The sequence below is a fragment of the Hylobates moloch genome, unplaced genomic scaffold, assembly GCF_009828535.3.
Source record: "Hylobates moloch isolate HMO894 unplaced genomic scaffold, HMol_V3 SCAFFOLD_8, whole genome shotgun sequence".
In the NCBI taxonomy this organism is placed as follows: domain Eukaryota; kingdom Metazoa; phylum Chordata; class Mammalia; order Primates; family Hylobatidae; genus Hylobates; species Hylobates moloch.
The window spans coordinates 84216370-84232398 of NW_026652283.1; the positions used below are offsets into that span (position 1 = coordinate 84216370).

At 46.2% G+C, this 16029-nt stretch overlaps 1 protein-coding gene across 1 annotated transcript in view; it reads left to right on the plus strand.

The window, feature by feature from the left end:
* CDCP1 (CUB domain containing protein 1) overlaps positions 1-16029 on the plus strand; it is a 64901-nt gene continuing 48872 nt past the window's right edge. The window contains exon 1 of the mRNA XM_032161831.2: positions 1-182. Within this exon, the coding sequence (XP_032017722.1) occupies positions 101-182 (82 nt within the window). The 5' untranslated portion in view covers positions 1-100. The remainder of the gene's footprint in view (positions 183-16029) is intronic.

Here is a 16029-nt window from a genome sequence, read left to right on the forward strand (position 1 = left end):
AGGGCGCAGCGCAGCTGCGCCAGGCTTGGGCGCCTGGGGCCGCCGCTCCCTACCGTCGTTTTCCCCGCCGAGGCCCCACCACCGTTTCCCCCACGGAGTCATGGCCGGCTTGAACTGCGGGGTCCCTATCGCACTGCTAGGGGTTCTGCTGCTGGGTGCGGCGCGCCTGCCGCGCGGGGCAGGTGAGTGCCGGGCTTTGAAGGCGGGTGGCGCGGAGTGGTGAGCTAGCCAGCCAGCTGAGGCCCGGCGGAGATGCGGCCGAGGGACGCAGGGTGCTGAGGGTGCGGAGGGTGCGGGGTGTGCGGAGGGAGGAGCGGGGGCGGCGTAGTCAAAACGCGCCGGTGGCTCCGGGTCCCCCGGACTGTCCGGTTCCTGCGCGCGCCGCGTCGGGCGCGTGGGCCTTGCCCTCCTGTAGTCAACCTTGCCCTCGGCACGTGAGAGTGTCCCCGATCGGGGAGCCTCCCGGTCCGGGAGGATGAGCCCGGTGCTGGCCGAGAAGGCGGGAAAAGGAGCTCCCGGTAGCCGATCCCAGGCGACAGGTTCAAGGTGGCGCGCCGTGCGCCCCAGGGTCTTTGCCGGGATTCTTGAAAACACCCAGGCAGGGTGTGGGAAGAGATCTTTCCTCTCCAGGCTCGCCCTCTACCTCCTGGCCTTGTCCAGAGAGAAGGTGCAAGGAAAGTGCTTTCATGACCGCATTTCCCACCAGATCCCCCTTTTTCCCGTCCGCACGCTGCATTCCCCCTCTCCTAAAGTTGAAGAGCATTAGTGCCAAAATGAAAGCGCCCGGATTTCTTTTAGGGGTCCCAGAGAAAGCCCCCAGGCATCTGCGCCGCCGCAGAGACTGGACGTTCCCGCGCCCCTTGCATTTCTTGGCAGTGGACTTTGACGGCAGGAGGCTGTTGTTCCGGGGATGTGTGTGAATTTCGAGTTGTTTCGGTTGGGGGAAGGGACCGCCACGTCCCAGTGACCTGTGCCAGCCAGGAAATGCCCTGTGGGCCCTGGATATATTAGAACATAGTAAATCACCTGGTTTCTTCATGTAAGAACTTGATGTGAGGCTAGTACCGGTTTCGCGAGGTTAGTACAGGTTTTGTGTTTTTTAAATAGAGCTCTCCAGGAAGCCATGTGGGTTTGATTCCCCTTTCTGCATCTAAGGTGGGTTTGTGTTTGGCAGGTTTAAATTAGATTAAGGGATAAAAGGACGCAAGTGAGGTTGAATTTGGGCGTCCCGGTGACTGCCATCATTATAAATACAAGACAGGAGCTTCTAAAATATCAATGTAAGCTCCAGGAATACTTCCTGTTTCATTCTCCAACATCAGGTGACATTGCTGCTGTTTCATTCTCCAACATCAGGTGACATTGCTGCATAGTAGATAGAAAATTTAAAACTTCATTTAAACCATGGCATGGAGATATATATATATATATGTTAAAGTAGAGACAGGGTTTCACTGTGTTGCCCAGGTTGGTCTCAAACTCCTGAGCTCAAGTGATCCTCCCACCTGGGCCTCCCAAAGTGCTGGGATTACAGATGTGAGCCACTGTGCCCAGCTGCTGAATATTTACTATAATTTCTTAGGACTGAATTTCCAAGATTCCCTTTGAAGAAAAAGAATTAGTTTAAGAATAAAAAGGAAGTTAAAATATGTGTATATGTGTGCTGAGAAAAATGTGTGCCTACCAATCTTGGAACTGTATTGAAACTCTGGGAATTGTTTGAGATGTTTTTGGCTTTCTGTGACAACAGTGGGGAACTCTTCCAGTAAGAACAGGGTGTAAATCAAGGCATTGCTAATAATGAGAGCCTCTGTTCCTGGTCTCATTTCTCCCTGTGATCTGGGAAGGCTGCCATTTTGGTCGAGTAACTCCAATGGAGTTCCTTCCAGGAAGTCCTTGACTGGCTGAGCCCTGTCTCATGGTTCAATATATAAATAGGTAGAAGCCTAGGAACTTTTCCTTTCGCTTTCTTAAGTTCCTCCCTATGGTCTCAGGAACTGGCCCTTTGAGGGTACATCAGGCTGAACTGAGAGCTTTTGTCGTTGGAGCAGTTGCCTGTAGTCTTGAGGATCTAACTGGCAAAGGCCTTTGAGAAATTCCTGGAGACTGTCCTGAAAGGATACAGAAAGCCAGAGCCCTGGCACAGTGGATTTGTTTTATAAATCTGTGAAGTCTCTTAACAAAGAAAGACTCAGCAGAGTAAAAATGAACTTGGTGTCACTGCAGAGATGAAGAGTAAAGGAAAGTTTGTGTCTTGGTGTCGTGTATTTGTGTGACTTTACTGTCCCCACCAACTCCCCCATTTCCAAGAGTGAAACACTGGTTACATTGGGATCATAGCCTTTTGAAAACCTCCATTTGGTTGCTTTCTAAGAACCACTCAGATACCAGAGTCTGGGCTAGCGACCCCAATCTTGCCACCATTGTCTCTTGCCAAAAATGTGAGCAGACAGATCAAATGATATGTTCACACTCCCTGGGCGAGTGTGGGTGTTCATTCTGTTTCCGATTCAAATGAGGAGCTGCTGGCTGTTGTCTGGAACGTGTAACTGGTAGCGCTGATGAGTCTCCCCCAACTCCTCCCCCACATCCCCACAGATTTGCATGACTTGGAGTCAGACCTGTTAGCCCTAGGGCTCACCTCAGATGCTGCCATTTCATCTATGATGGTTGCATGCCTTGCATGTGCACACACACACACTCTTCTGGGTGTTCTCCCTGGCTATCAATGTGGGGGAAGGAAGTTAATAATTAAGATGTTTTAAGTAGCATATAGTTATTGTAGAAAAAGTGGCAATAAATATAACCAAAATGGAAAAAAAGTATCTATAAGCAAACTGCCTTATTCACTTTGATGCAGTCTTCTTAATGTGTATGTATGCATGCTCATGTGCACATACCAAAAATGGGATCATCCCATTGTATGGCTTTAACCAGTCCCCAGTTGTTGGACATTTAGGTTGCTTCCAGTTTTTCTTATTAAAAATAGAACATGTCCAACAATAGCCACCTGCTTGTATCAATTTTAATAGGTCTATTCAGTGAAAAGGCACTTGAAATTACATAGCACAGACTAGAAAATGACATGAAAGGATGAACCATTATCCTCATGTTGCCAAGGTTATAAAATAGTATCAACTGGATTATCCCATTTTGATATATCTAAGAATGTGTTCTTCGGCTGTGTTGTTCTGCACACTCTTTTTTTTAATTTTTGAGACAGAGTTTCACTCTTGTTGCCCAGGCTGGAGTGCAATGGCGGGATCTCAGCTCACTGCAACCTCCGTCTCCCAGGTTCAAGCGATTCTTCTACCTCAGCCTCCTGAGTAGCTGGGATTACAGGTGTGCACCACCACACCCGGCTAATTTTTTGTATTTTTAGTAGAAACGGCATTTCACCATGTTAGCCAGGCTGGTCTCAAACTCCTGACCTCAGGTGATCGCCCGCCTGGGCCTCCCAAAGTGCTGCGACTACAGGCGTGAGCCACTGCGCCCATGTTCTGCACATTCTTAACTATTTTGTCCAGCTACAGTTCTGGAAGCAGAGTTGCTGGGATGAAGAGTAGACAGGCTCTTAGGGCTTTGGATGCGTCTTTCCGTGTCGCCTGTGGAGAGCCTGTCCTGGTGTGCTTTCCAGCCATCAGTGTGTTAGTGCCTGTTTCTCCCATTCTCCCAGGCTCTCCTCACTGTTGTTTCACCAGCATCTACGGAAGAAGCATTTTCCTCCCTCCAATTTGCCAGACAGAATCTGGACAGTGTTGGTAGAGACTCGAGAGTCTTAGAAGCACCACCCTAGCTGGATGGTACTAATAGCTCACCAGTGCTTTTTTGCCAAAAGAAAACAGAACTGGGTCCCTTGGCTTATAACACAAGCCTCACCTGCGTTTTTGCCTAGCAGTGCTGACCTGGATTCGGATGGGATAGGATGAGGTGGGAAGTGGGAAGGGAGAGGAGTCTGCTGGTCAGAAAGACCCCTGATTGAGGTCAGGGTGGGTAGGACAGTGGGAGATGATAAGACCACTGATGTGGGGGACCGGTGGCTAGGGTTCTCTGCCTTGGTGGTTAAGAAAAGTTTATACCCAGCCAGGCGCAGTGGCTCATGCCTGTAATCCCAACACTGTGGGATGCTGAGGGGGACGGATCACATGAGGTTAGGAGTTCAAGACCAGCCCGGCCAACATGGCAAAACACCGTCTGTACTAAAAAATACAAAAATTAGCCAGACATGGTGGTACACATGTGTAATCCCAGCTACTCAGGACGCTGAGGCTTGAGAATCGCTTGAACCCAGGGGGCAGAGGTTGCAGTAAGCCTAGATCATGCCACTGCACTCCAGCCTAAGCGACAGAGCAAGACTTTGTCTCAAAAAAAAAGAAAAGTTTATACCCCTTAATTATCATTCTAAATTATAAAAATTATGCCACAATCAAATTATTTCAAACCACTTCCCACAACCTTGTAATTTGCCCATCATCTCCTGGGCAGCTGGCAGCATTCTAGACAACCAGGTAAGGAGAGCCAGGCTCCTTCCCTTGCCTCTTTGTAGCCTTGGGTTCGTATCTGGTCCATCAGTTCTTAAAAGTATTAACTACTACTGCTGCTTGTAATAGCCAACACATTGAGCATTTGCTGTGCCAGCCACTCCTCTGAGGATTTTACAAATAAGCATCTTCTGATTAACATCAGTAATACATTTCTGAAAACCAGACATTCTGTATGAAACACTAAGCAACACTATACATCTCATTATTTTGTGTGGGAAAAATTATAACAATCCACTGCACAGCGATGCAAAACCTGTAACAGTTTCTGAAAGCGTGATGAAACACAGGAAGATACCTGTATATAATTAACCAATCCTGTTAAGCATAAAGTGCTTAAGACATCACTTGAGGACTACCAAACCATTTACATGGTTGTTTGCAAACAGTTGCTTTGTGTGCAGTAACGTAGGGCACCTCCTTTTGTTGACATTTTTGACACTTGGGGTGTCCTCACTTGATCCTGACATTCTTTTTTTTTTTTTTTGAGATGGAATCTCACTCTGTTGCCCAGGCTGGAATGCAGTTGCATGATCTTGGCTCACTGCAACCCCCACCTCCTGGGTTCAAGTGATTCTCATGCCTCAGCCTCCCAAGTAGCTGGAATTACAGGCGTGCACCACCATGCCCAGCTAATTTTTGTGTTTTTAGTAGAGGTGGGGTTTCACCATGTTGGCCAGGCTGGCCTCAAACTCCTGGCCTCAAGCAATCCACCCACCTCTCTCTGCCAAAGTGCTGGGATTATAGGCATGAGCCACCATGCGCAGCCAGATCCTGACATTCTTGATCCTAGTGTTTTTGGAATATAAGTCAAGACTTTCTGCATATAATTTTGTTTAAAATGTGTTGAGGTTGGAGATGTAAATATACACATTTCTGAAATAGACCTTGGCCAAAAATAACTTTGATAGATGAAACATAAGTTCTACAGTGTTCAATGATAAAAATGAAGCTATTTTCTCCTGAGAGAATGTAAATGGGGCAGGTGGTCTTGAGTAGGTCTGCATGTCATTTAATTCTCCATCCTGAAACAATTACTCTTACTAACTTCCTGTTAGTAGGCACAGAGAGGTGACGTGACTTGCCAGGGCTCCCTAGCTGGTATGTAATGATGCTGAGCTGGCAGCCCCGGGAGTATGACTCCAGAACCCAGCTCGGTAATAGGACTGCAAGGCCAGTAAATGCCTCCCCTCAGGGTGTGAATATTCTTAAATAATAAATTTGAGAATGTCTGGGAAAGAAAACTAAAACTGTTCCCTGAGCACAGATGGCATAGCTTTCTTTAGGTTTTAAATAAAGTGCAAATGATCCTACCCTCAATGACAGAAGATCAAAGGGTTCCGGGTGAAATGTGCCAAATGCAAAAATGTACAAGGTGACAATCTGCTGCCTTTGTCTGGGTAAATACAGTCTCCAGAAATGAGTTTTATCAACTCCCTGAGTCCAAAGATTATATAAAGTTGAAGTCGGGCTGTTGTCTTTATTTTGGGTCTGCCTACTTCCTTGGCATCTGCCATGTCACAAAACCCTTGGAGCCATGAGAGGGCTTCTTCAATTCTTGACAATGTGTGGTCCAGCTGGGAGCTGAGCCAGAATGGTGTACATCCAGGCATATGCCATATGCATCCAAAGAGATGCCTTCTGTTACTGATGTGGAGGCAGGAACATCTGGCCATCTCAAACAAGGACGTTTGGCTAAAACAATGTTTAACGCCGAGAACAACTTAGAGTAGGCAAGTGGTTTCTGGGACATCACAGAGAATGCAGAGGTGGTAAGATGAAGCCTCTGAGTTTGAAGGACTCACAGCATCTCTTGGACACAAGTAGACACTCAACTCCTACAGAGTGGCCACCAGCCACAGTGGAGAGGTACACACCAAGAACCAAACAACATAGTGGGATGAGTTATTACACACTGCTGCTCATACTGGAACTCTATGCTCTGCTGGAGTCTGTCTAGGGACACTGTGTCAGGAGGGTTCAGCCTGTGTTGATGGGCTGTTTTCACATCAACTGCCCTGCTGACAAGTCTCGCAGGAGTTGCATCCTGGGCCACCTTCAAGGATACAAACACCAGGCTCTCCCGGTCGCTATTGCCTCTGAGTTCTTGCTCACTGCTACATTGCCCGTGTCCTCAGACTGCACATCCCAAAGGGCTTAGCTTCCCAGCTGGAAATGGGTGGAGGGAGGAGGGCAGAGAAATGGAAGGACTGGAGCCAAAGACCTCACTGGACTCAGAGTTGCCTTTCCAGTGTTTTGGAGACAGCCTCACTCAGACAAGCTCTGGAGTTGGTCAAAGCTTGGTTCAAATCCTGACTCCACCACTTATTAACCAGGTGAGCTGGGCAAGTTGCATAACCTGTAGGGACAGCAGCACCCTGAGGCTGGCTGGGGGTCTGAATGAAATGATGTGTGCAGTAGTCTGGCCTAGAACAAATTACTCAGTTAGTGAGAATTGTCTTGACTTTGTGCTATAGTTTGGGTGATTGTTTCCTCCAAATCTCATGTTGAAATTTGATCCCCAGTGCTGGAGGTGGGGCCTAACGGGAAGTGTTGGGTCATGGGGGTGGATCCCTCAGGAGTGAGTGAGTTCTTAACTCTGTTAGTTCCCTAGAGAGCTGGTTGTTAAAAAGAGCCCAGCACGAACCCCGTGCCCTTGCTTCTTCTCTCGCTATGTCATCTCTACACACCAGATCCCCTTTGCCCTCTGCCGTGAGTGGAAGCAGCCTGAGGCCCTCACCAGATGCTCAGTCTTGAACCTTTTAGCCAGCAGAACCATGAGCTAAATAAACCTCTTTTCTTTTCTGTCTTTCTTTTTCTTTTCTTTCTTCTTTTTTTTCTTTGAGATGGAGTTTTTGCTCTGTTGCCCAGGCTAGAGTACAATGGCACGATCTCAGCTCACTGCAACCTCTGCCTCCTGGGAAGCAATTCTCTTGCCTCAGCCTCCTGAGTAACTGGGATTACAGGCGCCTGCCACCACCTCCGGCTAATTTTTGTGTTTTTAGTAGAGACGAGGTTTCACCACGTCGGCCAGGCTGGTCTTGAACTCTTGACCTCAGGTGGTCCACCTGCCTTGGCCTCAGCCTCCCAAAGTGCTGGGATTACAGGAATGAGCCACCACGCCCAGCCAAACCTCTTTTCTTTATCAATTACCCAGCTTTAGGTATTCCTTTATAGCAACACAAAACGAACTAAGACACTTTGATTATTTGAGTCAGGTCCAAGAAGAACATTTAGATATTCAATAGGCAGACAACCTGGGCCAAAATTATAGGCTATCATAGTTTGTATAACCAGGTCTCTAGTGGGAGACAGTAAGATCGTTTTTGACTTTTGCTACCTACACATTGTGCTTTGGTTACTGTCCCAGTGCAGTTGACTTTGGGGGCGTGTAAGGATATCTGTGGAAGAAATTCCTAGAAGTGAAGCTGCTCAGTGAAAAGCTCTATGAAGTTATTCTAAAGGACACTAGAACAACTTTTAAAAAAATGTTCTGTGAGCAAGTGCCTGCACACACATGAATTTCCTGTTAGCCAAGGAACTGACTGGACCAGTTTTATAACAACTTAAGTGTCATGCTCAATTACATTTGAGATGGGAATGAGAACACCTCAGTGGTCTCCTGGGGATTGCAGCTGTCTTCACAACTGGGTGTTATTAGCCAAGACTGGGCTGCAGTTTGCCAGTCTGTGAAACTAGAGCTAGATCTCCATGGAGGGAAACCTGGGAGGGCCCTGGCCTTTAATCTCTGCTGAGAGATGGAGGATTACTCTGGAACTCGCTTGGAAGTTTCTGACAGTCTTATCAGGTACTTCAGCCTTGGGCTACATCTGTCAGGGCTAAGTTCTTATCTTCATGGAACATAGAAGACTTTTTTTTTTTTTTTTTTTTCTGTTGCCCAGGCTGGAGTGCAGTGGCATGATCTTGACTCACTGCAGCCTCTGCCTCCCAGGTTCCGGCAATTCTCCTACCTCAGCCTCCCGTGTACCTGGGATTACAGGCATGTGCCAGCATGCCCGGCTAATTTTTTTTTTTTTTGTATTTTTAATACAGATGGGGTTTCACCATGTTGGCCAGGCTGGTCTTGAACTCCTGACCTCAGGTGATCTGCCCACCTTTGCCTCCCAAAGTGCTGGGGTTACAGGTATGAACCACTGCACCCAGCCTAGAAGACATTTTTCAAGTTGTAAGCAATGCTTGGATCATCTTGCAGAAGCCCACCACAACCCGAATGGTGCCATACCCTCAACATAACTTCTTCTAGCCTCACTGGCCTCTGCCTCTATGGGGAATACAACTCAAGTTCCAAGCAGGAACCTGGAATACTGGTGGGAAGGTATGTCCCACTGGCATCTTCCCCTCCTTGCCCTAGTCGCTAGAGACTGGAAACAACCCAAATGCTCATCATTAGAATATGGAGAGAAAAACACAAGGATCAGAACAGTACGTATGGCATGCAACCTTTTGGCAAAATAAAATGAAATCGGGATGGTATATAAATACACACTTGCATATTCATAGATTACTTCTGGAAGAGTGCACGAATACTGGTAATAGTGGTTGCCTGTGGGAACAGAACCAGATTCAAGGGTAAGAGAATGACTTTTTACATTTTGTTTTACTATATTGTGTGCTTCATATATTATTTATCTAAATGTAAAAATATTTTTCAGCTCTACTGAGATATAAAGTACATACCATCAAATTCACCAGTATCAATTGTATAATTTTATGGGTCCTGTCAAGTGCATGGTATAACATTTCCGTCACCCTGCAAAGTTCCTCCAGATTCTTTTGTAATAAATCCATACCCCTTAGCCCCTGGCAATCACTGATTTGCCTTCTATCACTGTAGTTTTGCCTTTAAAATATTTAAAAATAAAAACAATTTAAAGCCACGTATGAATATAGCCCTCACTATTTTTGTTGCATTAAAACAAATTTCTCAAGTATAGACCCCATCTTCGAGAAAGCCTAAAGTTACTTCCTGCAAGAATTTGGTTGTGTAGAAGGGATGGAGTAGAAGTGTTAAGTTGCTAGGAATTGAGGAGTTGATGACCAAAAAACTGACTTCTTGACTTGGAGCAGCTTTTCATGAAGAGCAACTTGCGGTGATTTGTTTTGTTTTGTTTTTTCCCTATCTACTTTTAGGGCCTAGCACTGAGCAGGCCTAGAAAATTTGATTTATTATTTGATGGATAACTGGAGATCATCTGTAAGAGCAAAGCAGAATATAGAGTAATGAGGATTAATGCTTCATTGCCCCAAATTTTCTAGCTAGTTTTGTTCCCATCCTCCTCTTTCTTCCTTAGCAATAGCTCTTAGCAGTAGGGCTAACTTCTACTGTAAGGAAGGAGTATGGTTCATGAAAAGCAAAGTACTTTGACCCACAGCCTCTCTCCCTTTCAGGAAGAACCATCTGCTTTTTTTTCTTCCACCCACCCACACAATGTGCTTTGGAGCCAGGCTTCTTAAAGCCCCCAACTCAGCATTCTTGGTTCCTCAACTTAGTTTTTCAAATCCCTGAATTCTTAGAAGGTCTTGAAAAGATGTAGCCCAGTCCAAGGTCATTTTGGTAACAAATTCTGTTCATTCTGTAGATATTGGTGACCCCTTGTGCATCTAGCTCTGTGTGCCCTTATCTCTTCCTCTCCAAGGACTCACCATCTGGAAGGGATTCAAACACGTAAACCAGGGGCTACAAATTGATGGCCTAGGGGGCTTGGCCTAGTTCCGTTTTGTATGTTTTGAAAAAACTTAAATTACAAAGTATTTGATAGAGCTTGCACCCTCTAATTCAACAAAGACCCTCTTCCCTATGTTGCCTTTCATATTTGGGTTTGCAACACTTTCCAGTGTAATAAGTAAAGCAAAAGATGTAGGTATAAGAATTGCAATATAAGCTTCTATAGGCAAGACAAGAGAAAGAGGAGGACAAAATATTCTCCTGGTGCCTGCAGTCTGTGGGACATCATTAACAAAACCCCGAGTTTGGCCCTGGAGCAGAAGTATAGCTCTGTTATTAATTACCAATAACCCCACAATGTTTATTTTTATATTTAAAATGGCGTCTCCCACCATCTCTGAAATGACAACTTGCTAAGTGATCCACTATCTGGAAAAATGCAATTCAGAGTTAATCCTTCAATATCTGATTTATAACTGGAGATTGCCTACAAGAGCAAGCAGAATATAGTCTAATGAGGATTAAATTCTTGATTACTCCAAATTTTCTAGCTTGGGTTTTGTTCGAAGCCTCCTTTTCCTCCCTTGGCAATAGCTGTTAGCAGTAGGGCCAACTTCTACTGTAAGGAAGGAATGCAGAAAGTGCTCTGCCCCACAATCTCTCTCTCTTTCAGGAAGAACCATCTGTTTGTTTGTTTTTTTTCCATCCACCCACACAATGTGCTTTGGAGCTAAGCTTCTCAAAACCCATCTCAGCATTCTTGGTGCCTCAACTTAGTTTTTCATATCCCTGAATTTTTGGCATATTCATCGTAAGATCACTGGCTGTTCCCAACATTGACACTGTCTTGTTGCCAATAATGACCATCCTAGTTGATGTAACGCCTTCCATAATGACTGTCCTTGTTCTTGTAACTTCATTAGGATGCGCAAACACCTTTTATAATGGCTGTCCTCATTGACTTAACACCTTCCACATCAATACCTTTCACTGCAGTCACCCTTGTGAATGTATCTTCCACCATGACTATCCTTGTTGATATAATATCTTCCATAATGGCCTTCCTCATTGACATAACACCTTTCAAAGGTAACCAACTTCTGATGTAGGTTATTTTGGAGAATGGTTTGTAGTGGACATCCTCATTGACATAACACCTCCTGGAAGCTGCCCTGGGCCCTCTGGGTGAGGAAGGCATGTGTCTGGCCCCAGAGATCTCCTGGAGTGTGCTGCATTGTGTTGCTGATCTGTTTATCCTGGGTTGCCTGGTGTGCTGTGGAATCACGTTATTGACCTGGCTTGTGGTCACTTGCAAGGGTTTCATTCAGAAACCTGTTTGCCGTCTCAGGCTGTGTGGTTTGCTCTCCCATCCCCCACTTTAAGATTGCTGGACACAACAACAGCAACAACAAAAATGGTGTTAATCCCTAGTCCCTAAAACAGAAGGTTTAAACTGAGGGATGTATTCCCAGTTGGCTGCCTTGGCCCCTGGGATGGCAACACACCCATACTCCCCAGTCAAGTTTCCTGAGTGATCAAGAGGTTGGGGCTTTGCAGTTAAGTAAGAAGTAGATCTGGGCCGGGCGTGGTGGCTCACGCCTGTAACCCCAGCACTCTGGGAGGCTGAGGCGGGCAGATCACGAGGTCAGGAGATTGAGACCATCCTGGCTAACACGGTGAAACCCCATCTCTACTAAAAATACAAAAAATTAGCCGGGCGTGGTGGTGGGCGCCTGTAGTCTCAGCTACTCAGGAGGCTGAGGCAGGAGAATGACGTGAACCCGGGAGGCGGAGCTTGCGGTGAGCAGAGATCGCACCACTGCACTGAGACTCCGTCTCAAAAAAAAAAAAAGAAAGAAGTAGATCTAAGGCCTCAAAAACATGGGTTTCTCCCCTTGCTCAGTGGGGAAGCTGACATCCCAAATGGTCACTTCGTCTCACACCCTGGCTGCCATGGGTGGGTGCTGCAATCTGTCCTTCCAGGGCAGCAAGAAAGGAGCAGGGAGTGAGTCAGCTGGTGGTCATCCTTCAGACCACAGTGAAGCAGAGGATGGATTGCTGCCAAAGTATCGGAAGTAAAGGCAGTGACGGAGGTGGTGAGGACATCGGAGATGGAGGAGGAGCAGATGCTGTTCCTGATGGATTGCCCAGGGCTTGTGATTAATGAGGAAGAGTTTGGGGGACTCAGAGGCAAGATTATAGGCCAAGGAAGGGCCCACGCTAGGGAGAGACTCTCGTCTTGGAGGGCTGCTAGCCTCTTTCCTACCTGCAGAACATTTTCCGGAGCCACTGCAGCCCCCTCACTAGTGTAAAGGGAAAGGTGGACAGTCAGAGTGGCGTTTAGGACAGAAAACTCCAGCACTCCTCTCTGCTGCTGGTGTTGAATGGTACAAGCTGAAACACGTCTCTAACCACTGCTCTTCTCTAGCTGGGCTTCAGGGCAAACCCGTGGTCCCAGGCTGCCCAGCTTGTGACCTCAGAGGAGCAGAAGGTGCATGGGCCTTGGAATCAGGCAGGCCTGGGTTTGAAGTTCAGCTTTGTGTCTTCCCAGTGTGAATTTAAACAGTTTACCTAAAGAAAATGTGTAGAAAGTGTCCGGCACATGGCAGAGGTTGAACAAATGGCAGCTGCTAAATTATTGCCGTCATTCCTAGATGCCCTGTCCCACCTGCCTTCAGCCTTCGCCAGTGCCTACACAGCCTACCTCTTCTGGATTCTGGATTTTAAGGCCAGCCTCCCTGCTGGATTGCTCTTTGATCTCTGGTTTTTGTCTGGGGCTCTTGCTCAGCCCACAGGTCTAGGTGAGATGACCAGCCGTAAACCCTCTTGGCCATATCATCACCTTCCCTCTGACCCACTCATTTGCCTTCCTCCTGTCACTTTCCAGTATCTGGACATTAAAGTTTTACAGTAAATCCAATGTTTTAGAAATCCTTGTTGATATAACATTTTCATAAAGGCTGGCTTATCTATATAACACCTTCCATCTGGTAATTCAGCTCAGAAAGGGAGGCTCAGCGTCCCAAACAATACTTTGCATTTGTCCAAACTTCTTTCCTTGAGCAGCTCGGCAGGTCCTACAAAAACCACCCCATCTTTCCCTGCCTGGTACCCCATCTAGTTAAGAGTTCTGTATTGGTTTTCTTCTTTAAAAAAGTATATATTTTTTCTTTCTTTTTTTTTTTTAGACGGAGTTTCACTCTTGTTGCCCAGGCTGGAGTGCAATGGCACAATCTCGGCTCACTGCAACCTCCGCCTCCTGGGTTCAAGCAATTCTCCTGCCTCAGCCTCCCGAGTAGCTAGGATTACAGGCATGCGCCACCACGCCCAGCTAATTTTGTATTTTTAGTAGAGATGGGGTTTCTCCATGTTGGTCAGCTGGTCTCGAACTCCTGACCTCAGGTGATCCATCACCTCGGCCTCCCAAAGTGCTGGGATTACAGGCGTAAGCCACCATGCCCGGCCAAGAGTTCTGTATTGGTTTTCTATTGCTGCATAACAAATTGCCAGAAACTTGGTGTCATAAAACAACACCTGTTAGCTCACAGTTCTGTAGGTCAGAAGTCCAGAAATGTACAGCACGGGTGGGTTCTCTGCGCAAGGTCTCAAAAAGCTAAGATCAAGATGTTGACCAGGCTACATTCTCAGCAGGAGCTTGTGGTGCTCTTCTAAGCATGTTGGTTGCAGCAGAATTCAGTTCCTGTGGCTGCAGGTCTGATGTCTCCCTTTCCTTGCTGGCTTTCAACCAACGACGCTCTCAGCTTTCAGAGACCACCTGCATTCCTTGGCATGTGGACCCCTCCATCTTCAACACTAGCTACAGAGACTCTCCCTTATGTTGAATTCCTTTCACACGTCAACTCCTTTTCTCCAGGAGAAGCCCAGCCTCTTTTAAGAGTTCAGCTGATTAGGCCAGAACCACCCAGGATACTCTTTCTTTCCTAAAGTTAACAGTACCGTTCAACATGGCCTAATCAGGTGAGTGATATCCCATCCCTCCCACACTCAAGTGGAAGAGATTCTACAAGGATGTGAGTCACTGGAGGGCATCTTAGAATTCTGCCTGCCCCTGGGTGCAGAGGCTCTGCCCCCTCTGTTGGAATGGTAATGATCATGGCCATCACTCTTTGAGGGCCTGGCTTTGCACATATGGTCTCATTCCAATGCTTGTAAAAGCCCTGCACAGTTGATGTTTTTAGCCAAATGCTGCAGATGAAAAACTTGTGGTTCAGAGAGGTCAGGTGGCTTCTCGTGGCCAAGCCAAGTGACTGAAGTGATGAGACACACAAGACAGGGAGTATTACACATGTGAGGTCGGGTGACGGAGGCCACAGAACAGGTCTCTGTCTTAATAGAACCTCCTCTCCTGCTGCCTTTTGCTCCTCCCCCATGAGTGGATTTTCAAAGCTGCAGGCTGAACTAACCTAGAGCTGAATATTTTGGTAGTGAAGTGTTTCCCTGCTACCACCCCACCCCGTCTCTAGTGTTATCTTTTGAGGGATGACGAAAGGTAAGGTAGAAATAGCCGGATATAACCTTCTGGAAAAGCTCATTTTAAACTGAACTTTATTTTTAGTTTAAGCAGCTTATGTTCAGACAAGTAAGAAAGTTTTCTTTTATATGGCTCTTTTTTTTTTTTTTGAGATGGAGTCTCGCTGTGTCGCCAGGCTGTAGTGCAGTGGTGTGATCTCGGCTTACTGCAATCTCTGCCTCCCGGGCTCAAGTGATTCTCCTGCCTCAGCCTCCCAAGTAGCTGGGATTACAGGCATGAGCCACCACACCCGGCTAATTTTTGTAATTTTTTAAGTAGAGACAGAGTTTTACCATGTTGGCCAGGCTGGCTCGAACTCCTGACCTCAGATGATCCGCCTGCCCTGGCCTCCCAAAGTGCTGGGATTACAGGCATGAGCCACCACACCCAATCTTACATGGCTCTTAATAGCCAAAAAAATGCAGTCCTGTCGGAACATTTCTCGCAGGCCTGCCCCCAGCAGTTTCCCTTATTAAGTGTGTGGTCTACAAAGACCGAAGTAAGGTCTCTGAATGCAGTGGTCAATGGGCTGCATTATGTGCTAACTAGCTTTTCACTTATCAGGGAAATCCTTATTTTTCATGACCTTTTGCCATCTTTTGAGTTTTCTAGTCATTGACATAATTTTTGTTTAAACAAGTTTCTCTCCCTCCTTTCCATAGTAATCCAGGGGATTACTGTGAATATATATGAATTTGAGGCTATGTAGTTTTAGTCAATTTTTGGTTGGCATCCAAATTAGTAATTAGCAATTAATTCTCACCTACATTATGCTAAATGAAATAAGCCAGATACAAAAGGACAAGTACTATCTGATTCCACTTAGATTAGTAGTCAAATTCATAGAGACAAAGTAGGATGCTGGTTACCAGGGTTGAGAGGAGAGATGGGAGTTATTATTTAATGGATACAGGGTTTCTGTTTAGGATAATGAAAACATTCCAGAGGTGGATGGTGGTAATGGTTGCACAACAGTGTGAATGTGCTTAATGCTTCTGAACTGCACACTTTAAAATGGTTAAAATGATAAAGTTTGTGTATGCATATTTTGCTATAATAAAAAAGCAAAAAGAAATGTTTGCAGGGTTTATTTATAGGTGCTTTTTTCCCTTTTCTATTTTATTGAGTTGGGTTTTTTTTTTTTACCACAATAAAAAAAAATTTTTTTTTTTAAAGAAGTGAAGCATAGGCCAGGCACGATGGCATGCACCTGTCATCCCAGCATTTGGGGAGGCTAAAGCTTGAGCCTAGGAGTTCGAGACCAACCTGGG